This window comes from Podarcis muralis, chromosome 3, assembly GCF_964188315.1.
Source record: "Podarcis muralis chromosome 3, rPodMur119.hap1.1, whole genome shotgun sequence".
Lineage (NCBI taxonomy): Eukaryota > Metazoa > Chordata > Lepidosauria > Squamata > Lacertidae > Podarcis > Podarcis muralis.
Window position 1 is genome coordinate 25,151,244 of NC_135657.1, and position 25,569 is coordinate 25,176,812.

At 44.5% G+C, this 25,569-nt stretch overlaps 1 protein-coding gene across 2 annotated transcripts in view; it reads right to left on the bottom strand.

Annotated features, from left to right (window-relative positions):
• Positions 1 to 25,569, bottom strand: part of KCNH1 (potassium voltage-gated channel subfamily H member 1) — a 226,247-nt gene that overhangs the window by 189,776 nt on the left and 10,902 nt on the right. For both annotated transcript variants that reach the window (XR_013392151.1, XM_077925556.1), the window contains exons 2-3: positions 8,791 to 8,914; positions 6,574 to 6,680 (exon numbers count right to left, since the gene is read on the bottom strand). Coding sequence is in view for 1 of the 2 variants with exons in the window: in XM_077925556.1 (XP_077781682.1) it covers positions 6,574 to 6,680; positions 8,791 to 8,914 (231 nt within the window). In the remaining variant the exon portion in view is untranslated. The remainder of the gene's footprint in view (positions 1 to 6,573; positions 6,681 to 8,790; positions 8,915 to 25,569) is intronic.

A 25,569-nucleotide genomic window follows, 5' to 3' on the forward strand; every position in this document is an offset into this window, starting at 1 on the left:
TAAATCAGCACAATCTTTGCACAAGAGGAAGGTGTAAGCAGGCTTGGGGAAAACTTGGCATTTGCAGAACTATGCAAAATATTAAGGGGGAAAACCCAAAGTGGGAGTGGAACCCCCCCCCCCAATCCAATGAGTACTGAGCATGGTAAGCAGCTATAGAATGCTCGCTGTCAGTAAGAATGAGGGAATGGGAAACTGGGGGAAATGAGAATGGAGTGGCTGGAATCCTGAACAGGAAGCACTCCATGCTGCAACTTTTTGTTGCAGTTCCCATCTGTAAATTAGATTTCCAATGATGCAACTATCTTCATTGATATTTGGTTAGTTTGGTTGGTCAGCGGAAGCACATTCCTGTACTTCTGATGATCAACAGCAGTGCAAGGATGCAATAAAAGAAGTAAGCCCCCTCCCTGCCCCCACCTTTTTCTATTGGAATCCTGGCATTCTACTACCTGCAAGAAGTCCAACATTACAGGAGAAGGAATGAGAATTTTGCTTTTGCTTCAAAAACATGCAAACCTTCTTTGAACGGAGGTCAGAGTAGTTCAAAAGAAAGAAGGATGTTCATCAAAGGAAATAATGGTGCTATCTTGCTCCTTTCAACTCTCTTTTATATAGAGAGAGAGGGAGAGAGAATGGATCTGTTTGCAACCAGTCACAAAATGCAGAAATTGAGGTCACTGTTGAAATGCAACTGTTGAGGGGGTCTTTGGGTGCAACGAATACCGTAATCACATAGCCCAGACTGTGCATACTCTCCAAGAAACAAACAGATAGTCTGCATTGGCATAATTTATTTTATTTGTTTATTAGAGCATTCATATCCCACCGTTCTAGTGTAAATACACCGCTCAGGGCAGCTGATCCAGATTCCCTTCCCAAGAAAATCATCACAACATGTATAAATTATGCAGCCTGCCTCACATTACATAACCCTGTCTCTGCTCATTTTAGAGAGGAACGTTGGGAAAGCTCACGAAGCTTGGATATGAGGTTTGGAGGGGTCATAAAGTTCGCCTCAGAGTCGAGGTGAGCTTCAAAGCTTTAAGATTTCCCTGGGGCCTCAGAGTTGAAGGCAGCACACTCCGCCCCCACCTGCCATCAGCCAGGGCGCCAAGGTGACTATGAGGTTCCACACCTGCATCCCAAGCAAACGTCACAGCAAGATGGCGACCAACTTCCACCAGCCAAAGAAGGAGCAGCTGCAGGGAGACCACTTCCCTCTGCTCTTTGACCAGAAGAACGCTCTGCTCTGACTGACAGTCACCCTGGGACTGCAGATGCAAGAAGCAAGGGCATTCTGGCCCCATCCATCATTCAAAGGAACAAGGGCCATCAATTGCTATTCAGGCAAGGACATCAGCAAGGGGAAATCGGCATGGATAAAAATGTCTCCTCACAGAATCATAGCTCAGCAGTTTGTTCTGGCCTTAAAAACAGACTTCCCTTTTCCCTGCAGTACCCTTCTCCTTGGCATTAGCCACTTTGGGAGACAGCAATCGTCTGAAAAGCAAGATTATTATTTTTTAAAAAGCAAATAAATATGTAGAGCCAGCCTTGGGGTTTCTCCAAAGGCTGAAGCTGCTGTGGAATGTGGTGGCTAAATTGCTCATGGGAGCTGTTATGTACTGAGTTGAATAGGATTCAGAATGCAGCAGTCTGATTGGTCCTAGAACAATAGGACCCAGAATGCAGCAGTCTGATTGGTCCACAGGAGCCACCCAATCCAGCTCCAGGTGGAAGTGAATTTGCAACCTGATTGGCCTACAGAAGAATCCCGGAATTAGCCAATTACGTGGGGCCCACGTAATTGTGTAAATAATGTGTAATATTGTGTAAATAATGTATATATAGCAGACATTCTGGGGGAACTTCCATTCCTCCTCACCACTATGAGCTGAATAAAGAGCATGAAATCCACTCTCGACTCTGAGTATATTTCAGGAGCGAATTACCACAGGCGCATAAGACCCTGAAGGATTTACGGTGTCTGCCAATCAGCTACTGGGCCAAAGTCAAGGGGCTGACATATAAGGCCCATTCAGTCGTATCTCAGAAGTCGAACAGAATCAGTTCCGGTGGTCCGTTTGACTTCCAAAGCGCAGCTTCTGATTGGCTGCAGGAAGCTCCTGCAGCCAATCGGAAGCCGCAGAAGCCCTGTCAGACATTCGGCTTCCGAAAGACCATTTGAAAAGCAGAACACTCACTTCCAGTTTTTGATCGTTCGGGAGCCGAAACGTTCGACTCCCAAGGCGTTTGGGAGCCAAGGTACGACTGTATAACTAACATATATAAGGCCCTATGCAGCTCAGGACTGGGTTACATGAGAGACCGCCTTATCTTTTACATACAGAGTATATCACTGCCGTCGGCAGGAGAGTTCCAAAGATCTCAGAAGCTCACCCCACTGAACTTGGAGCAGGGCTTTTTGGTGTGGCTGCCCCCATCCTGTGGAACAGTGTTCCTGTTGAAATACAAGAGGTGCCCACTATCTGCACTTTCTGGGAACAAATGAAGACTGCTTTATTCCAACAGGCTTCCCCTGCTGGGTCTTTACTGCTTGTTAGGGTTATTGCCTTGTTTTAAATATACTTGTTGCTTTTAACCCTTATATGCAACAAGCCTTGAGACAGTGGCTTAGAAGGCAGGCTATCAGCCGGTATTAATAATTACAATATAAAAATAAAATAATTCTATGACTTGGCTTAACACCTGAGCAACGGATGAATTCCTGGCTTGTTCACACACCTCAAACCACCTCCCACCACCCACCTGCCCTGCTTCCCCAAGCCTGGATAGCTCAGTTGGCTAGAGCGTGATGCTGATAATGCCAAGGTTGCAGGTTTGATCCCTGTGTGGGGCAGCTGCATATTCCTACATTGCAGGGGGTTGGACTAGATCATCCTCAGGGTCCCTTCTATAAGCCTCCCTCCTTCCCTCCCTCCCTTTAAATCACATTTACTTGGGAGTAAGTCCCACTGAATTCAGTGTGCCTTAGTTCTGAGTAGACAAGTATAGGTTTGCACTAAATGCTACCCCAGCCGGATATACCAGCTACACACCAGGCCTGCTACGAAAGCTGGGCATGTGTCACCTCTCCTTTAATTACTGGGTATGGCAAAGCAGACGGCTGAGTTTTGGTTACATAATAGTTGCAGCTGACCTTTGAAACTCCCTCAATCAATATTACACTATTCATTTTTAATGCTGCTGCTGTACATGATGCAGGAAGCTGCGCATTCTGCCCAGGATTCATTAGTGAGCAAGTCAAGTGTCTGCGATTGGGGTGGGTTAGGCAGGCCATGCGGGCGAAAAGGAAGTTTTTAGATACATAAGCCGAGCGAAATCTCTTGCATCTGAACGGCTGCTTTTAAGATTAATGCACCGGAAATTCGGCAAGGTACTAACTGCTCCATCCTAGCAAGCAGAACACATAGTGAGAAGCGGGGGGTGGGGGGGTGGGCTGGCCCTTCACAGCTTCCCGGGAGGAAAGCATAGTGCAGTTATGCTGATAGACCCAGCAAAGCCATTTCCAGCGTCTTAAAAGGCTTCTTCCTTCACGCTTGTCTACCATCGAACCCATCCGTGGGCTGGCTGAGAAGAGGGTCAATAGGTTAGAACGCTACATGTTAAGATGAAGAAATCCTATTTCATTCCCCCGAGGAAGAATCAGAAAGGGCTGAGGTTACTCTGTTGAACTAGAAATATCTGAAAAGTGGTTAAAGAAGAAAAATAAGTCTTCAGCCCAACAGCTCTTTTGAAATGATGTGTTGGTTAGTTGTCTCTTTAGTACGCTTTTAAATGAGTCCTGGGGGTGGGGGGGTGCAATAGATTTAAACTAACACCAACAGGACTTGTGGGGAATCATAGAACTGGAGAGCTGGAAGGGACCCTGAGGATCATCTAGTCCAACCCCCTGCAATCCAGGAATATGTAGCTGTCCCTTGCGGGGATCGAACCTGCAGCCTTGGTGTTATCATAATAAATAATAATAAATTTTTATTTATACCCCACCCTTCTCGGTTCAAAAACCGGGCTCAGGGTGGCTAACAACAAATTTAAAACACTTCAAAACACTTAATTATAAAAGCAGCATAAAATACAGTATAAAAACATGAATAACAATAAAAATAAAAAATCAATCAGATAATCCCCAGGGCTAGCTGGCTGAATTGGTCCTACTTGGGCCAGCGAGGAGGCCAGGGGAGAATTAGCTGTGGGGTCTCAGAGCGGGCGATCGTCATAAAAGGGGAGGGGGAGGGAAGAGAAGGGAAATAAAAGATCAGGCTGAATTCAAATTAAAGGCCAGGCGGAATAGCTCTGTCTCACAGGCCCGACGGGAGGAGGTTAAATCCTGAAGGGCCCTAGTTTCATGGGACAGAGCATTCCACCAGGTTGGAGCCATCACTGAAAAGGCCCTGGCCCTGGTGGAGGATAGTCTGACTTCCTTAGGGCCCGGGACCTCTAAACTATGGTTAGAGCACAATGGTTAGAGCACTATGCTCTAACCAACTGAGCTATCCAGGCCCACAGCAAAGTGGCAGAGCATCTGCTTTTCCTGCAGGAGGTTCCAGGTTCAATCCCTGGCACCTCCAGGTAGGCCTGAAACCTCAGGTGGGGGGTACATCCCTGTACGGAACAAAAGGAGTCCAATGAATCTGAGTGTTTCTCCCGGTGCTCTTCTCCTTTCCTGTAGATTAGCGCTGGCCACTTTGTGCTGCAAAACTGCCCCGAGCAGAATCCTGTCTCAGAAGGAGCAGTACTTCAGGCTGTACTATAATAGGCAGGAAGGGAACAAGCTGAACATGAATAAAAGATGACAAGCGAGGCAACGATCGGGTAGGGAGGCATTATTCGGTCCTTGTAAGAGCACGCCGAGTCTCTGAAAACAGACAAGCAACCAGATTGCCAACACTAAGGCTTGCAGTCAGGAAGGACACAAGAAGAACATTGCTAGATCGGACCAGTGGCCCATCTAGTCCAGCATTCTGTTCTCACAGTGGCCAACCAGATGCCCATGGGAAACCTGTGAGCAGAACTTGAGGGCAATGGCACTCTTCCTACTTGCAGTTCCCAGTACCTGGCATTGATAGCACTGTCCTCCATGAATTTGTCTAATCCTCTTCTAAAGCCATCCAAGTTGGTGGCCATCAGCACCTCCCGTGGGAGGAAGCTGGAAGACCCAAATAAAATTAATGTCCCCTGTCTTTCAGATGATAATGATGATGATGATTTTAATTTATTACCCCATCTTCACCCTAAGGTCCCAATGTGGGCTATGACTTAAAATGGAAAGGGGTCTGTAGGGATGATCGCTGGGTCCGGAGGGAGGACACTCCCCACCACAGGCAGCCTCAGCCTGCCTGCATGTGTGACCTTGGGGCACACTCCCCCTCACAGACAAGCCACAGCTGTCTGAACATCATGCCCTCTGTCTAACCCTTTGCAGTCTCAGTAGTCTGCGGTGCCCTTTCTGTAACCTTTGTCTCTGAGACCTTTTGTCTCTTTCGTCATACACTGTGCAAGGGGGAAATGACGCGGTGGAAACAGGTGCCAAAATAACTTTGTACCACCCCACGATCTCGGGACTGGAAGATGTATAAAGGTCACAGCCCAAAATGTATCTGCCTGGGTTTGCATATTTGTGTCAATAAAAGGAGGCTCCACAGAGCTGGCCGGCAGCTTGCATGCAGCCCACCTGTGCGCAGCTCACCTGCATTATCAATTCCTGCCTCATGTCCATTACTTCAAGGGTCAAACTATCACAAGAGGTGATGGTATTTTGGGAGGTTGAATAGTTACAAAGGAATGGTTTCGGTGGTGAGGTGCACATTTTTATTCTTATTTATTTATGATTATTACTTTGTCAAAATAAAATAATAAGAATAATAAACTAAAAAGGGGGAAGGGGGGAAGAATGCAATCACAAAAAATGGGATGTGTTTCAGGTATCAAAGACCAGGATAAATTTGGGATTCGTCTTTTAAATCTGTGTTTTGGAGAATGCTGGGATTCTGCGGCACCATATCAGGATTTCTTCAATAAGAAGATCACTAATGACAGAAAGACAGCTTGTCTACCATGCTTAATACCCATCCCTTAAAACAGGGGTAGGGAATCTGCAACCCTCCAGATCAGCCTCAGGCCAGAGGTCAAGGATGATGGGAGTTGTAGTCCAGCAGTATTTGGAGGTAAAAGACCAGCACATATTGCCTGGAGCTGAGGGGAGTTGTATTCCAACAATGTCTGCATTGAAGACATCAGGTTGGTGATGGCTGTTGTAATTAGTCAGGTATCCAAACTCTGTAAAAAGATTGTTTACTTACACTCACTGATGCTTCCAGTTACAATTTATGATTGGCAATCCTGTTACTGTACTCCAAGTAAAGGTATAATTCTCATCACTCACTTCTCCTGAAAACTTGTTAGTGCCAAGGAAAGGGCAGGGGGGAATAGTACTCCCAGTGCCATTCCTGTAGCAGCGATGATGTCTTGTTAAACCACATCTCATGATCTGCTCTCCTGCCTGCATTTCTGGTTTCAACGTGGCACTGAGTGAAAAACCTGACTTACTGTTCTTCTTGTACATCAAGATTTCAAAGGAGTTCATCTCGTAGTTCTCAAACGTCTGTCGAACTTTATCTATGGTGTCTTTGTCAGTCAGCTCTCCGTACATAAAACTGCAGGGAAAGTGGAAAGACATTCAGAGTAAGATAGAAGGCAGTCACAGGCAAGGCATAGAGACACAACAAGACATTTACAAAAATGTATTAATGGTTATTAGGGTACTCTGAGTAGGATTTGCATACTTAGCCACTGGGGCTTGTTTGTTGACACTAACTATTCCCATGAAGAAGAGACTTTTGTTTGAAACATGTGGGCATTTGGACTTTTTTATTTAAAAAAAATCAGCTTACTATATGTCAGGCTTGCGGAGAGCGGCTTCCTCCCTCCCTTTGGCCGTGGATAAGCAGAACAAAGCAAAAAATCGTCTCTTACCATTTAAAGAGATTTTAATGATCCCAGCTCAAGAACAAAGAGTCCATCTTGGAGTAAAGGTGCTCCCAATTAAGGTTTCCACCCACTTCCCCCTTAGTCACTTCCGCCTCTTGCAACCTGATCTCGCAACCACCGTGCCTTCTGTGCAGCTACCCTATCTAATCTCCTTGAGCTTGGACTGGACGCCTGGACACTTTCCAGCGAACCAGAGTCTGTTAACTCTCTCTCTCTCTCTCTCTCTCTCTCTCTCTCTCTCTCTGTTCTTCTTATCCTAGCTGTTCACCCCCCAGTTCCTCCAAACTTTTGGCTTCTGAACTATGTCTCTCTGCTAACCGCAGTTCCAAATCTATACTCTCCCACTGCTCCTGGGAAGATTCAGAATTCTGATCAGGAGCAGGGAGAGGGGGAAGCTCCCACCATTCCTCATCTGTGCAGCACAGTCCCCAACACTATATTCTCTTCTTTTTGTTGCACCATTTCTCTCTCCCTCTGTACATGTGTGTGTGTACCTGCACATTTTAAACATTTTTCTTCTCAGAAAACCGGGAAAAGGCTATCAATGGCTACTAGCCATGACGACTATGTTCTGCCTAGTCATTGGCAGTAGCCATGTTCCTGAACACCAGATGCTGGAAACCACAGGATGTAAGAGTGCACAGGTTCTGCTTAAGGATGTTCCATAGGCATCCGGTTGGCCACTGTGAGATCAGGATCCTGGACTAAACGAGCCATTGGTCTAGATGGCTTTTCCTATGTTATTAACCCTGGGAATTGTAGTTTTCAGACAGGAGCCAGCCTTGTTCCTAGATGGCTGTTTGTCGACCATTCATCCCAAAAATTCACACAAAAATGCCAGCATGACAATGTTTCAAATTACCTTAGAGCATGGAGAGCATGGGTCATGACTTGAAGGCCACCAGTGTAGTAAGAGAAATTTTGGACTTTGACAAGGGAAACCTGGGTGCAGATTCCAGTTTAGTTATCTAGGCAACCTTGGGTGAGGCAAGGCCTCTCAAACTAACGTACCCAAAAGATTGCTGTGAGTACAAAATGGATTTTTTTTAATTTTCTGGCTAAGTACAGTGGTACCTTGGGATGCGAACGGGATCCCTTCCAGAGCCCCGTTTGCATCCTGAAGCGAACGCAACCCGCATCTGCATGTCTGCGCCTGCGTGGGTCGCATTTCGCCACTTCCACACATGTGCGTGACATCATTTTGAGCGTCTGTGCATGCGCGCGTGGCAAAACCCAGAAGTAACATGCTCCATTACTTCTGGGTTGCCGTTGAGCGCAACCCGAAAATACTTAACTTGAAGCACATTTATCCCGAGGTATGACTGTACCTTAAAAGAAGGAGAGAATACAGAAGTGCCACGACTATTTTGATCTTGCTAGTTTCATGTTTGGTATCCTTCCTGTGTGGTTTACTGGTGCCAAACATGATGAACCTGCACATTATCTAACACTCTCGAAGGGATGAGGAACCTGGGGACCTCCAGATGCTGTTAAACTACAACTCCCATCACCCCTGGCTTTTCGCCATGATAGCAGGGGTGACTGGGAGATGGAGCCCTGCAACATTTAAAGGTCTACAGGTTCCTCATCCCTACCCTAAAAGCTCCCTCCTGAATAAGTCCTGCTCTCTCAGCCGCAAAATGCAGCTGTGGTTTCTACAGCCTGGGGAAGAGTAAACTGAACAGTGGGCTGATCAGATTGTTTTCATTCAACCCGAGCAAGAACAAAGCAACATTTGCAAGTTACCGAATGGAAAGCAAATCTGCCTTGAAATACCTGCAGGTGCTGCTTTTTTGCATAACTTCTGCTCTGTGGTATCCCGAGAGCTTGCAAAATCCATCATTGCTGTACACAATGGGCCAATCCACTATCTGGGCATTGCCCAGGACAAAATTGGTATCTGCTTGAAAAAGAAGACATTCACAGTATTAGATAAAATAGCTGCATGGCACAGTAATGGGTTAGACCACAGACTCCCACCCCACATACATGCGCATGCATGCACACTCACTCTGAGGGCAAAGCAGTTCCCAGGTCTTTGAGGCTCTTCCTTACTCCATTCAAGGACCAGATTGACACCCAGCTCAGGAATGCTCTAGCTCCCAATGTTCCCGCCCCCCCCCCAGTCGACAAAAGTATATTTTAAATTTCCCTCCTCAAACTCAAACTATCCAATCGAAGTCAGTCTCAGCAGATATTCATCCTTGTGAATAATAATAATAATAATATTTTATTATTTATACGTCGCCCTTCCCGGTTCAGAAAACCGGGCTCAGGACGGCTAACAACAAATTTAAAACACTTAATTGTGATACAACAAAAAACAGCATAAAATACAGTTGCTGAAGAAATGTAAAACAAGGATGCAGAAAAGGGGAGGTATGGGGAAGTCCGGGAAGTAAGGTGTATGAAAATAAGATTATGAAATTATACATGTTTATATGTTTGTATGTTTTTGTTTTTGTGTATTGTTTGTTTTTATTATGTGTCTAGAAAATTAATAAAAATTTATTTTTAATAAATAAATAAATAAAATACAGTATAAAAGCGTGAATAACAATAAATTCTAAATTCTAAAATCAATTTAGGGGAAAATCCATCCAATAAACATTAGATGGTCAACAGAGCTAGCTGGCTAAATTAGTCCTATTTGGACCAGCGAGGAGGCCAGGGGAGAATTAGCTGTGGGGTCCCAGAGCGTATAATCTTCATAAAAGGGGGAGGGGGAGGAAGGGGAGGGGAATAAAAAATCAGGCTAAATTCAAATTGAAAGCCAGGCAGAATAGCTCTGTCTTACAGGCCCTGTGGAAGGAGGTTAAATCCTGCAGGGCCCTAGTCTCATGGGATAGGGCCTTCCTGAATGGACTCGCAGCTTTTTGGTCTATGTTCTTATACACCCCATATCTGCACAAGCCTGTCCAGGGCAGTTCAACACCAGTACAAGACTGCCTCATTGTTTGACCCCTCATTTGCTGGCTGCTGTTGTGCCCTATCTTCCAGACACTGTCAATTCATTTCACTTTTAATTTGTACGTGACCTTTCTGCATTACTATACACAAGGCGGTCTACAGCAACAAAATATACAACAAAGAACACACATCCAATAATAATTTGATCCAACGCAAAAAGTCATAATAAAACATAACTTTAAAAATGGAATGACTTCTATTAAATCAAGTAATATTCAATCATCTTTTAAAATACAATAGTACATGATAAAATTAACTCCCAAAACTAGGATATTTAAAATATCAACTAGGAGCTCCCACGGAGTCACCAATAGGGGGCATGCCTTAGGCCCTAACCTCCCTAGGCTTCGGACAGGGCCACGCCCCCCGGAATCCTTTAACGGACTACCCTTCAATATGCGGGACAGGTGATGGCGCTACCTCCCCTCTTTCTATCTACAGAACTATTCCAATGCCTAACCGCCAATATCCAGAAAGTTGTGCCAATGTGCTATGAGGTAGGCGAAAACCAAGTGGCTGGTGCCAATTTGCTAAGTGGAAAAATTCCTACCAGGCCCCTCAACGGCAACCAACTAAAGTCCATAGCAAGGTCAAAGAAAAGATAAGCTTAAAGGGGGGGGGGGACCCGAACAGTTGGAAGGCAGAAAAGAGGGAGATCTCCGGCTGCGTCCTGCCTTTATGGGGGAGGCCACACCCCCGGACCAACCCGATTGGCTGGCTAGGGTGTGACGCAGCCAGGAATCATCCAGTCGCCAGGGGCCGACCTCCCACCCCCTGCACACATGGAGGGGCTGTGAAGCCCGCAACCCCACCTCCTCCTCAAGGCGGAAGTGGCTTAAAAGGATCAAACTGAGAAACCAAGACACACAACTTATAAAACTACCCACCCCCAACTCCTCTTCTCCCTTCCCAGCTGCTTCTGCTGTTCTTAAAGCCATGGCCTGGCTAGTTGCTCAGCTGGGAATGACTGAGGGTGGGGGCAGGCAAGTCTCTTTCCCTCTTCTCAGGAAGCTGACTTCTGCTGCATCATTTTAGAGTCTTTGTGTAGGTTTTCTTCTGGTGGGGCAAATGTGCTTTCTCTCCTAGATGCCTGCCATGACCACTATGGAAATCAGTGCTCATCAGACGAAAGGAAGAAATGTTTCATTATCGCAACTTTTGGTCATCATAGAATTGTATTGCAGGAAGGGACCCCGAGGGTCATCTAGTCCAACCCCCTGCAATGCAAGAAATATTTTCTTTGCCCCCTGTTCATGTTGGCATGGAGCACCATGGGCTGCTGCCATGGTTTCCTTAGGAAACGAAGAAGATCCTAGGCTACAAAGCCTCTATCAAGCATGGCTGGACATCCACCAATGATGCTTTTCTATACAGAAAAGTGTTCTGAATCATCTGATAGAATTTGCTATAATACTGTCCATGCAGAAATGTTGCACTTCAGTCTTTGTATCCTCTGACCGTTGTCACATCTTACTTCTGTCACTGAACCATCACGCGCAATGTGGCAGGCTGTGAGCTTTGTCGAGGGTGATAACCTTATCTATAGCTTGCAAACCCTTCATCCTTCCTTGGAGTGTGTGAGAAGGGCTTCTGCAATGCTTCTTTATCCTCACCACCAGAAGAAGGAAAAAATAGAAAGTAATCTTTTCCACTGGATGTGATTTCCTTCTCTTTTCTAAATATTTTTGTAGCTTGGGAACCAGCTGGTCAGCTGCACAATTCTACATTGTTTTTGCGGACAGCAGGATACAGATCTGTGCCAAAGTCCAAACTGATCCACAAACGCAAGCCTACTCCTGTTCAACAAACAGCCTCACCAAATGTTGAAGGAACATCATGTAGTTATTTGATAAGAATAGGAAAAATCATGAAAGATCATTTTCTGAAAATCGGTTAGCATCAGCTCTTGCCACCAGGCTTTGCAAGTACAGTGGTACCTCGGGTTACAAACTCCTCAGGTTACAAACACTTCAGGTTACAGACTTCGCTAACCCGGAAGTAGTACCTCGTGTTAAGAACTTTACCTCAGGATGAAAACAGAAATCACACGGCGGCGGCAGCAGGAGGCCCCATTAGCTAAAGTGGTACCTCAGGTTAGGAATGGCTTCAGGTTAAGAACGGACCTTCTGAACAAATTAAGTTCATAACCAGAGGTACCACTGTACCAGCAATCAGCTGATTGCCAGCACTTGAAAAGTCCTGAACCTTTTCCAGCATGGTTTGATTTCAAACCAAGAGGGCAAAGGAAAATGTTTCACCTGATATCATGATGACACCAGGTGACTGACAGGTAGGCAGCCTCACCCTCCTGTCAAAATGGCCGGCAGGAGCTGAGGAACCTAAGCACCAAGCAATGGCACCCCACTCCTGCCCTATTGAAACATGCCATTGCATGAAGAATCAACTGCCTCAATGGGTCTAGAGTTGACTCAATCATAACAGAAGTCTCCTGGCACCATGAAATAGATACCTAAAAGAAACAAAGCCCAGCCAGACTATTGCTGTGACAAAAGAAAGAAGGATGATCATTTTGAGGGAAGAACATTATAAATCAGGTTTGGATCTCTCTCTCTCAACTAATGCTTTGTAGTCCATGATCACATTCTTGATTATGGGTCAGGAAAGGAGTACCAGGAGTGTGCTAGCTTGATTTTCTTTTTTGATTATCTCAAGATGAAACTTATCTGATCTGTCCATTGCAATTTCAGGAACCCTTTTGAGTTTCAGAGACCGTGTGCTCAGATATATTTTCATACTGCAGTTATAATGGTGGTTATTTAGAATTCTATTCACTAGTCTTGAGCAACTCATTTTAGAAGTCCAGCACATTCAATACTTTTCCAAAGTGAACTGAAAACTGGCGTGCAGATGCTAAATTCTTGTACAAACTACTTTTAAAAGAGAAGGGAAGAGAGAATGTGTCTTAGCATAATTATTTGGTCAAAGACTAAGACAACTTGTTCAAAATTCAAGTTGAAGTGTTTAATCTAACCTTTATCAAGGTTTTTCTTTTGCATAGTTAGCCTCTATGTTGGTGATAATCTCAGTTACTGGAGAGAAAGGCATAGTCCTTTTGGGGGTGGAACAATTGCATTTGTAATTTTATAGTGTTGTTATATTGCATTATGTCTTATTGTAAGCCACCTTATTTATTATTTAAATAGGAAAGCAGGGCTTATATATTAAGTTAAAACTAAACAACATAGTCACTTTGGAGACTAGTGTGAAAACTTGTACATCTTAACACACACATAGATATAGATAGTAGATAGATAGATAGATGATAGATAGATAGATAGATAGATAGATAGATAGATAGATAGATAGATAGATAGATAGATATGATAGATAGATAGATAGATAGATAGATAGATAGATAGATAGATAGATAGATAGATAGATAGAATCCCAACTTGGCTTTCAGTACTCAAAAAAGAAGTATCTGTATATTTCACAGTAGCAATTAGCAGAATAAATGGTGGAAATGTTCATGCAGGCAACAACTTTTGCAGCAGATGAGCTAAAACTCCAAACACCATAAACTACTTTATCCGTAAGTAAAATCTGGAAAACCAGTATCTTTTTCCCTGCACATTATATGCATTATACTCTGACTGGGAAGCAGGAAGAGTTTGTTGTGAGCATGGTCCCTTCACTAATCATTTCATTACATTGAAGATATCTTCCAATCACTTCGAGCCCTAGGTAAAATGTGTGGAAATTAGGCTTGAACTTTCTGCCTTTAAATGTATCCTACAAAAAGACTAGAGGAAACTTTGCAAATTTTAGCCCCAGTTCAGTGGGGCAACTGACTGCCAAAATCCACTGAGACATTGTTCCCAGATTTGCCATCATGGATATCATTTAATGGTAAGGTGCTGGGTATGTCCTAGAAGGCACTCTCAGTTCCTGTGGGGCAGCAATGAGAGCCAGTAGCGTCCCTTGTCAGCTAGATATGCACCCAAGAGCCCTCCAGAAATCTCTGTAACACAGGAGCTCTGATACTCATGTGCTGCTCAGCATACGGTGTAGAAAGGGTTCCTTGAAGATGTGTGCTGTGTGCACACTATTGGCTTAAAAGCTGTTGTGCACACAGTTGGCTTAAAACACAGCTAAGTTGTTCCTTTTCCAAATCTGAGTCAAAGCTGGTTTGGGGAAAATGCATCAAAACCACAATATTTCATAAGGAATGACAGCATAGATGTGAATTGTGGCTAATGTATTGTGTTCACTGCTTCCCAAACTAGCAGTTTGAGTGCATACATAACCAGAATGTTTGGAAATCACTGGCCTACAGCAAGTAGGAAGATGCGGAGAGGCTCCGAATCATTCTTATTCCCAAGGGTAGCTTATCCTGTTTACAGCAAAGAGAGAAGAAGAATGAAGAAGAAAAAGAAACAAGCATGTCCTTTTAGCACCGTTCCATAGCACTACGCCTCCATGTCTGTATTTTTAAAAAGCCGCCCACATTACATCTCACGACGTATTTATTATTGTCAACAGCAATTTCTCCAAGTGAGAGACCCAAATAAAAGAAGCATAAACATTCCTGCCTCTGAACTTCCCTCTTTTCCTGCCACCATCACCCTTTTTTCTCCGTAAAAGGCTTTCCTCCTGCACTGAGCAGGTGGGATTCAATCAACACGTCTTTAGTGATGTACACCCACTGCCCAATTGCATTTACAACAGGAAAAGTGATCTTTGCACTCCCTTTGAAGTAAAACACGGTGACAATATAACTGCAGGACATTTTAACTGCTTTGTTTCTCCCAGCCTGTGTTAAATCCCCTTAGCTTTTCGCTAGCTCTTTGCTGGTCTTCCAGAAACAATAAAGCACATTAGCACTTACTGTGATTCATTAAGCCAAACCACTTCTCCTACTAGGAGACCATCCCTCCTGGAGATTATGTTCTCCTATTAACTCTATCTCACTCCCCATATGAACCAGTGTAAACTTCAAATTGCATTCCGTCCTAATTGTAATGACCATGTCAGACTGTCCTATTGGTTTGGATGTTCACAATATCCAGTCAAGAACATCGAAACAGGAGCAGATTGATGGATACTGGGGTCTAATACTGAGCCTGCAGTATCTTTCTATCGCCAAAATTTCAGATTAAGGGGCAAGGAACAAAAGTTTTCAGTACCAGGACAACATTAAAGACCTGCTATTGGATGCACTCAGGGTTAAATTGTGAACACTGCGTATTTTAAGAGAAATTGCTGTGGTTAGCTGCTGTCTTTTTATACCAAAAGAACTATATAGCAATATAACAAACAAGTTATTCTCAGTGGCCAATTAAACCCTGTGGAGGCTCCTAGGCAGTCAAAATCAGGGGGGGGGTGCTTGCAAATTATGTCCAAATACATAAATATGTATAAACCAGCTTTATTTCAGGATCAAATCAATATTATTTTGATCCGTCATCACAGGATCACTAAAAGGCATCGGGCCCATAAACTGGTGCCTACTCTGTGTATTTGGTAATCTGGCACTGGTTACTCTTTTTTGAAACGTGGATTTGTGCATTTGGTACCCATGTCTAATATTTGGCCCATTAATTAACAGCAATAGTGACTCAGTGTGCAAGGTCAGAGATGGGGCAAAATGAGGAACTGATTTTCATTATTATTTTAACTCTTCCCCCAAGATGACCCTGCTGCCCATTCAGTGGTTTTTCAAGAGATGCTGTGCTATAAATAAATAAATACACATTTTTGCAATGGGACAAACATATTGCTGAGCGGATGATGCAGCCTGCCTGTCCATTCTTGCAAGGCATGGTGGCAAAAGAAACCACAGCAGAGGATCAAAGCAGAGGCCATTGGCTGGATTGTGTTGGCAACAAGGACATATTCCCTCCCCACAAGCCTTCAGAATAAGGGCATTCTCCAGTCTATTAATTTGAAATCCTTCTCACTACAGTTCCCTCCGTTGGGGGACAGAGTTCCGTGGGTGCAATGGACGATGTGGTCACATGCCCTTTGTTGAAGTAACAAAGTGCTTTTTTTCTTTAAAAAGTGTTTAGGGGTACCCCTGCATCCCCTCAGAAAAAAAGCAGTGTGTGTGTGTGTCTGTGTGTGTGTGTGTGTGTGTGTGTGTTATTCTCATGTGGCTGAAGAAATGTAGACAACGGGATGTATGATATGAAAAATTAGAAAGAGGGGGAATGGAAACTGACGGCTCTATCTATCCATTGCTAGGCAACGGCCAGGACTTTGGGCTGCACTATAATCCCACCTGATGTGAGAATGTGGCCTAGACAACACCAAATACTCCCTAGAGGCTACGCACTGTAAGGGGACATGGGTAGTGCTGACAGTGGTGGCTGGGGCCCACTGGGGCCCCCACTCTCCTCCCTATTGAGTTCTTTTTTAAAAATAATTTTTTAATTTGATTTTTAAAAGTATACAGCGGGGAAAAACCAAAACAATTCAAAATCCAAATATCGAGATTACTCTGAATCTCTTGACTTCCTCCATCCCTTCCATGGGTCCTAATGATAATATTTACAACTGCATATCAGTACTTATCCAAATTTTTATCCTTCTAAATTATCCATAGTTTCCGTTATTTTACTAGTGTGGTTAAAATCCTGCCAATGTTTTAACCTGCTTACAGTGGTCCCTGCTGAGTTCTTAAAGGGCAATATTAAGACTGAGGAAGAGGGAGCTGACAGGAAATAACACCCATTAGACTAGTTGTAAGTAGGAAGGCCCTTAGGCCCTCAGGTAAAGAGGGGGCCCTCTTGGTGGTTCCTCCACCCTCAGAGGCTCGGTCATGACCAGGAGAGGGCCTTCTCTGTGGCGTCCCCTCCCCACAGAGGCATGTCTGGCATCTTAATTGTACAGCTTCCAGAGAATGCTGAATACGCACCACTTTGCTCTGGCTCTTGACACTTAGAATCATAGAATCATAGAGTTGGAGGAGACCACAAGGGCCATCGAGTCCAACCCCCTGCCAAGCAGGAAACACCATCAGAGCACTCCTGACATATGGTTGTCAAGCCTCTGCTTAAAGACCTCCAAAGAAGGAGACTCCACCACACTCCTTGGCAGCAAATTCCACTGTCGAACAGCTCTTACTGTCAGGAAGTTCTTCCTAATGTTGAGGTGGAATCTTCTTTCTTGTAGTTTGGATCCATTGCTCCGTGTCCGCTTCTCTGGAGCAGCAGAAAACAACCTTTCTCCCTCCTCTATGTGACATCCTTTTATATATTTGAACATGGCTATCATATCACCCCTTAATCTCCTCTTCTCCAGGCTAAACATGCCCAGCTCCCTTAGCCGTTCCTCATAAGGCATCGTTTCCAGGCCTTTGACCATTTTGGTTGCCCTCCTCTGGACACGTTCCAGTTTGTCAGTGTCCTTCTTGAACTTGAGGCCTATATTTTAGGGCTCACCTTATTTTCGCAGTTGTGAGTTGTTTTAAACTGTCTTTAGCATTGCGTTTCAATGTTGTGGCCCACTCTGGGAACTAAGGGTAAAAGACGGGTAATCAATCAATCAATCAATAGTACGGGGGCTAACTGAGGTTGGTGTGATACTGCCCCGTCTGCCCTAATGGAATAAAAAGGTAAAGGGACCCCTGACCATTAGGTCCAGTTGTGACCGACTCTGGGGTTGCGGCGCTCATCTTGCTTTATTGGCCGAGGGAGCTGGCATAAAGCTTCCGGGTCATGTGGCCAGCATGACTAAGCCGCTTCTGGCGAACCAGAGCAGCGCACGGAAACGCCGTTTACCTTCCCGCTGGAGTGGTACCTATTTATCTACTTGCACTTTGACGTGCTTTCGAACTGCTAAGTTGGCAGGAGCAGGGACCAAGCAACGGGAGCTCACACCGTCATGGGGATTCGAACTGCCGACCTTCTGATCGGCAAGTCCTAAGCTCTGTGGTTTAACCCACAGTGCCACTCGCGTCCCATGCCCTAATGGAATAGCCTCTACTAAATGTTGAACAAACCATGTCTCAGGGAAACTTCTCTGCCATTGGAGGAACCTTAGTTTAGCTTACTTACACAGAGTTTAGGAGTAGGGTTGCCATATTTCAAAAGGTGAAAATCTAGACACAACAGCAAAATCTCAAAAAAAAAAATCACAACTTTTTGAGCTAATTTGAAGTAAATACTGACATGGGTCACCATACATCTGGAATGTCCACCCGGACACAGTTTTGAACGGCCGAATGCTGGCTATGTATGTCCGGGAAATTCCAAACATATAGGAACCCTATTTAGGAGGGCATTAATCTGATACAGCACCGCAGTTTTCAGGCTGTGTTAAAACTGATTAATGAAGGCAAAACTGAGATCTATGCAGTCAGCACTTCTTATGGCATCCATCCTGTGAAGAAGTCAGATAATTCTAAAGATTTCCACACAAGCACCTATTTATTTTTTCTGGATGCAGAAAAGATATCAGTACGGCTGAACAAAGTTACAGGCTGTGCTCTCACCCACTTCTACTGAGAACAATGGATAAAAAGAAAGGGGAAAGGTTGTTACTCAGAGTCCACATCCTTTCACAGTATTTCTGGATGGTAAAACATCTCGGAGGAGATTGATTTTTATTTTCCTTTTTTTAAAAAATGGGTCCTTTTCAAATGGAATGATTTGCCACACAGTGCTAAAAGAATTGAAAATAGGTGTGTGCTGAAATGTGTGACTACAACAAACCCTGGCAGCCTCTATTTCTACAGCATTATTACTAAAACATAATGACATTCTGTAGCAAAGGTTTAGAGACCTCAGAGGTATGTCTGGGTGGGCCTGTATCCATAAAGAAATTCCAGCGCTGATTCACATGAAAGGCAAACGCCTACTTGAGCAAGCAGAGTTCAGAAAAGCTGTCTTATACTTAGCAGGCAATCTTGCTGAAAACCAAAGAAGCCCAGTGTCTAAGAGGTACCAGTTCTGGAAGCACCAGTTTGATGAGGCAACAGAAATAGATAACTTGCAGCCAATGGCCAGTGTCTGTGTCACTTAAGACTGCATACTCACAACATTTTAATCTAGAGTCAATGGAGACCGAATTAGGTTACACACACACACCGCCATGCAGTCCACACAAAATCTAGATCTTTTGCATACATTTGTCTCCTGAAAAGCACTTCTTGAGAAACTGGTTTCTTTCTGAAAATAAAAGCTCATTGTGGATCGTTACCCCACAGTGTGCCCATTTGAAAACAGATGTAGACAGTCCCAAAAATGGGAGAAGGCCATCACCTGCCCAATGATGCTGTGGGTGGGCATCATATACCAAAATTGCAATCACCACTCTCTCCTGGGCTTGTGAGGAAAAGGCATGACTCACCTAATCAAGACGGGGGTTTTCAAATGCCTGTCAAGTAACCACACCCAAACTTGTGAAAGGCAAGATCTAGAATCAATCTAGATTGAAATCAACATACAGTGGTACCTTGGGTTTAGAACTTAATTCATTCCGGTGGTCCATTCTTAACCTGAAACTGTTCTTAACCTGAAGCACCACTTTATCTAATGGGGCCTCCTGCTGCCGGCATGCCACCACTGCGTGATTTCTGTTCTCATCCTGAAGCAAAGTTCTTAACCTGAAGCACTATTTCTGGGTTAGCGGAGTTTGTAACCTGAAGCATATGTAACCTGAAGCGTCTGTACCACTGTACTGAAGATGATCGTGAGTGATTCTGGATTCAGAAAAACTGCATTTTTGTGCCACAAACGGGTTAGTGAGTAGGCAGCCTTTAGTTGGGATTTACATTGGGGCAAAGGCCATTGGTTTGTCCTGTTAGCTACTGTAGAGTAGATAAGAACGACTGAGAAACCACCACTGATACAGATTGTAAGCGAGCGGCAAAGGACTTGTTCAGCTTTGCTTTGCTCTTTATTTTTAGCGTGGGGTGTCTGATGGGGAATTTGGGCAGCCGCAAAACCTGCTTTTTAAAAAACCCACACCTTCTATGTCCCGTCTCTTCCTTTTGAATAGAAGAAACCCTGCCTTGGGCCCGTGTTATCAGCCCTGCCAGAGAGCTATATAAAAAACAGCAGCAATAAATCTGGAAACCCGCACGAGGCCTGAATCAAGGAGTCAAGGTTCAATAGGCAACACAATCCCCTTGTATCTCTTGTCAGTGAAAAGATGAAGAATTTGGTGTTTAAGAAAAGAAAAGAAAAGAAAAGAAAAGAAAAGAGCAAAAAAAAGCTACATGTTTCTGAGAAGAATCCTGGGATACACCTCAAGCAGGGGGCCAAGCCCTCACAGGCCGTGACTACAGACCTGCTAGCATTATTTTCCTGCTTCCTTTGCTAAGCAGACTGCTCAGTGGAAGAGAGATGAGAAAGGATTGATTCTCCCTTGCCAGATTGCTCCCTTCAGGAAGTAGAACTGCAGCGAGCAGAAATCATTAGGATCCCCTCACTCTCTCACAGGCCTCAATACAGCAGAAGGAGTAAGCAAAGCTGTATCAGGCAAGCAGGAGAACCAGGAGGCAGAATGTCAGCTAGAGAGAAGGAATAGGTATGGCCCAAGACATTTTGGAACCTGAGTCAAAGGTGGCCCCAACATCACCCACCCTATGAACAGTCAGAAGCCTGCCAGGCTAGCATTTGAGCCTTACTTCAACACAGGTGATGGGGCACCATCCTTCACCTCGCCTGAAGGCAGCAGACTATCTTAGGAAGCTCAGGCATGGCACAGACAGTGTGGCACAGACATGCATCTTGCCCCCTAGCAAAAGCCGCCTGAGCTGGTTGCCTTACTCTGCCTGTTGCTTTCTGTTGGCATTGACCATGGCAGGGCCTTCTTGGTGACAGCCCCCTGTTTGTGGAAAGCTCTCTCCAGTGAGGTACAGCCTGTCCCACTCTTTATTAACTTTCAGATTAATTGTTTAAAACCAAATTCCTGTTTATTTAGGCATTTGATAGCTGAAAGTTTCTGTTCCTGGCAACCTTGAAATGATTAGCTAAGGGGGCAAGTGATTGTTTTTAGATGGATTGTTTTTATTTTATTGTTTTGAAGCTGATACGTTTGTCACTCTGGGCTCCTTCAGAAGGAAGGGTGGGTCCCCCGGGTATAGGGTGGTACAGTGGTACCTCGGGTTAAGAACTTATTTCGTTCCAGAGGTCCGTTCTTAACCTGAAACTGTTCTTAACCTGAAGCACCACTTTAGCTAATGGGGCCTCCTGCTGCTGCCGCGCCGCCAGAGCACGATTTCTGTTCTCATCCTGAAGCAAAGTTCTTAACCCGAGGTAGTATTTCTGAGTTAGCGGAGTCTGTAACCTGAAGCATATGTAACCTGAAGCGTATGTAACCCGAGGTACCACTGTATAAAAATTCAGAATAAAAATAATAATAATTAATATGCATTTAATAAATACAGATAAATGGTGGTGGAGCTAGCTCTGCCAAGGGAAAATGAGGCCCATGAGCACTGCTTTTCTTGGGGCCCAAACCTCTCTCAAGGAAGTAGCATGCAGACATGTCTATTTTTTAGGGCAAGTCTGCAAAATAAAGCAGTTTGAGGCAGCAAGACAGAGAGTCAGGGCTGCACCACACGCACTTCAAACTGAGGAGGTGGGAATGTCATTTAAAAAATAAAATGTTCCATCGTGTTAAACGAACAAACCTCCCTGACTGACTCAGCTTGAAAACACACTCAGGTCTGCTCTCACTCACCAGTTGCCACAGGCTCACGTCTCCATCCCAACGCAGGATATTTAACGGGAATGTAGCAAATATTTCAACACACACACACCCCAAATATTTAACAATAACTTACTGCAAGTGCAGGGTCTTGGAAATAGGAGTGAGTCAGTACTATAATAATAATTTATAATAATAATATATTATTTATATCCCGCACATCTGGCTGAGTTTCTAAGGTTTGATGTTTTATCATGTTTTTAATATTCTGTTGGGAGCCGTCCAGAGTGGCTGGGGTATAAATAATAATAAGAAAAAGAGGAATTATTATATTTATTATTAAGAAAAACCTCTCTGTTCACTACTTTTGCATAATTTCATAAACCTCTGCTATGGTGGTCACATTTCTTACATTACAGAGCACAATCCACTATCTGAAGGGCTGTTTACTCCAAGCCTCGTTTAAAGCTACGAAAGAATATTTAAAAGTGCTTAAGAAGGGAGAGAAAGAAACCTTGGAGCTGTCCTTCAACAGACTGAACAGACACAAAGATCATCTGATCATACTCTTCTCTACTATGGCGAGATTACTATATTTCTGCTTATTATTTCTCAATTTGCTATATGCATTTGTCTTGGTTACATTTGTTCAGTTCCCTTCTTGCCTTGTTAGGAAAAGTCATTGTTAAGTATATGGGGAATTAGTCCAAAGTCCCAGAGGGTTAAAATAAAGAAGGTGATTTAATTACGTAATAATGTTAAGGGAAAAGCCGTGGAGTGTTTTTTCACTGAAGCAAAATGTTGGGATGAAGGCCTTGCTTTCAAAATGTGTTGCCGAGTTTGTGCAAATGCAGCACCTTGTAAACACTCAATATTTGCCTCTTTGATTCCTTCTGCACTGCAAAGCAGAAAGTGAACCACAAAAGAAAAAATACATGCTCAGGAAAGCTGTATGGGAAGAGCTCCCTCTAGTGTTCGGTGTCGGGTTGCTGCACCCCCAAGATACACCTAAGGCCATGTAGTACTTTGCAATTATTGAAGTCACAGAAATGTCTATTGTGACATGCAAAACTAATGATCTACTGTAAAAAATAAAATAAAAATCCCAGCCCTAAGATATGGAATGTGATCTGATCTGATCTACTTTTTAAAAACAATATGTGCCACAATTTAAATTTCCCATTTAAAAAAAAATATCCAGTTCAAAAGGGGTACACCATATGTCAGAATCTGTTTTTTAAAAAAATCTTGCTTTTTGATTGTGAAATGGAACAAGACCGTTTAAGGAAACAGACTCTGGAGGTTACAGAGATAGATTCTTTCACCCACAATCAAATCTGCTGAAGATCTACATCAGGGCTGTATTCCAATTCCCAAGTAGTGAGCCTACACACACCAACAGATCATGGGAACTGTTCTGGGTAAGGTTTACCCAGTAAGAGGCAATAGACTTTCATAAAAGATAGACTCATACATGAATGGGGCTCCAGTATCGCCGACTGGCCACCAGCAGAAGGTTGATGGGCAACCTATGCAAGGAAAGTACTCTATTTTTTTTAATTCAGGTGTTCATAAGCTACTCTTCATCAGAAAATATCAGGCTGGTGAACAATAAATATAACCAGAAAATGGTCATGCAACATAATGAAAAGAATAAAACAACATCAAAAGGCAGCAAAGCTACAGCAGGACAAACTGACCAACTTAAAATGCACAGGCAAATAGAAACATTCTTTACCTGGCACCAAAATCATTGCAAGGTCACATCTCTGTGATTTGGTGCCATAGCAGAGGAAGCTGGAAATATGGAGAACAGAGAAGCCCCACCTATCTATATTGTCTCTACTACTGTCTATATTATGCTTCTTCCCTACATAAGGAAGTGTAGAGCAATATGTGTCTCTAAACTTTTCCTCTCTCTCTGCCTGCAAGGAAATTATCTTTCTAGATTAGTGGCAGGTCACCTGTAGTCCTTCAGATGTTGCTGAATGAAAACTTCCACCATCTCTGATTGTTGACCATACTCAGTGGCAGAACATGGGAGGCAAGGGGAGTTGTGGCCCCGAGCACAGAATTCTGAGGGGGCAGAACCCGGTGCCCCAAAACAGGCTCCCTTGACAAGGCCACATGGCTGCCGCCTTCTGGAGCCACAAAGAGGTGAACAGCACCGCTTTCTCCTCAGGGCCAGCGAAGAGGTGCCCGCCCCTGGGCAGAAATCCCTCCGGTCAGAGCCCAGACTTCTCCCGGCCAAAACCGGGCCTTCCCCGGGGCCTCACTCCTGGTGTGTGTCCTTGAATGAGGTGCACACCCCACAGCAGAGAGGAGAGTCGTCTGCTCGCCCGGGATCCACAGGCACCCGTCCTCGCACTGTGCAGCCAATGAGAGGCGGCCAGGGAAGGGCTGCGCTAGCCGCTTTCTGCCAAGCCCACCAAGCAGAGGGCAGTCGCCACTCCCACCGGGAGCTTGCCAAGCTGAGAGTGCAAATGTGGTGACTAGCAGGCGACCTCTGTGAGGAGTGGCTGCCACAGAGGCACAGCAAAGTCCACCTGTTGCCTACTGCACGATGCCCGCAAGGAGGTTAGGGGGTACAATCCTTGCCTCGTCCCGGGCACTGCCACTGACTATACAGTGGTACCTCTGGTTACATACTTAATTCAGTATGGAGGTCTGTTCTTAACCTGAAACTGTTCTTAACCTGAAGCACCACTTTAGCTAATGGGGCCTCCCGCTGCTGCCGCGCCGCCGGAGCACAATTTCTGTTCTCATCCTGAAGCAAAGTTCTTAACCCGAGGTACTATTTCTGGGTTAGCGGAGTCTGGAACCTGAAGCGTATGTAACCTGAAGCGTATGTAACCCGAGGTGCCACTGTACTGGCTGTGGCTGATGGGAACTGGAGTCCAATAACATCTGAAGATTCCCCAACCCTGTTCTAAGATGATGAAGGAGTTACTGCTTCCTCTTTGCAAAAGCAGAACAAAGAATTATCCCTGATTTTCCCTTTGTGAGGGAAGAGAGGGGGGAATATTCTTCCTCCTGTACATAAATCATACGTGAAAGGGACCAAAAACAAGACAGTCCCCTCGGACTAACATCTAGTGAACTCCAAATGTTGTTTGCTTTTTGCATGGATGAACAGAGCCTTCAAATGGGTAGAGCCTGTATTGTTTATCTAGATTATTCATCTGAGCTATTGTCAGTTTAGGAGGACTGGCTTTTCTAAAGCATGGTAAAGCAGCTGCTTGATATATCTGGTGCACTTTTCTCCTTTTCCTATGATACTGGATAGGACCCAGGATCATCTAGTGAAGCTGAACGTTGGACAGTTCAGGACAGACGAAATGAAGACAATCAAGGGCCTGGAAACCCAGCCATATGAGGAACAGTTGAAGGAGCTGGGTATGTTTAGCTTGGGAAAGAGGAGCCTGAGAGGAGATACGATAGCCATCTTCAAACTCTCAGGGGCTGTCACATGGAAGAGGGAACAAGCTTTTCTCCTGCTCTGGAGGGTAGGACCCTCTTGAGGCCACAAGCTACAAGAAAGCATATTCCGACTTAAACATCAGGAAGAACTTTCTGACAGTAAGAGCTGCTTGACAGTGGAACAGACTCCCTCAGGGGACTGCGGACTCTCCTTTCTTGGCCGTTTTTAAGCAGAGGTTGGATGGCCATCTGTCAGGGATAGTTTAGCTGAGATTCCTGCATTGCCGCGACCATCCCAACTCTACAATTCTATGATTCACACAGCATCGAAACTACAGAATTCACTGCCACAAGATTTGGTGATGGCCCACTGCAAACTCCAACTTGGACAGCTTTAAAATTCATGGAGGATAAGGTTATAATTAGCTACTAGTCGTGATGGTTGTGCATTACCTCTGAATCCCAGTTTCAGAGAAGTTGGATCCTCCTAACAGAGGGTCCATCTTGTGCTCGGCCCCTGAAACTCTTCCCCAACTGGCTTGTGGG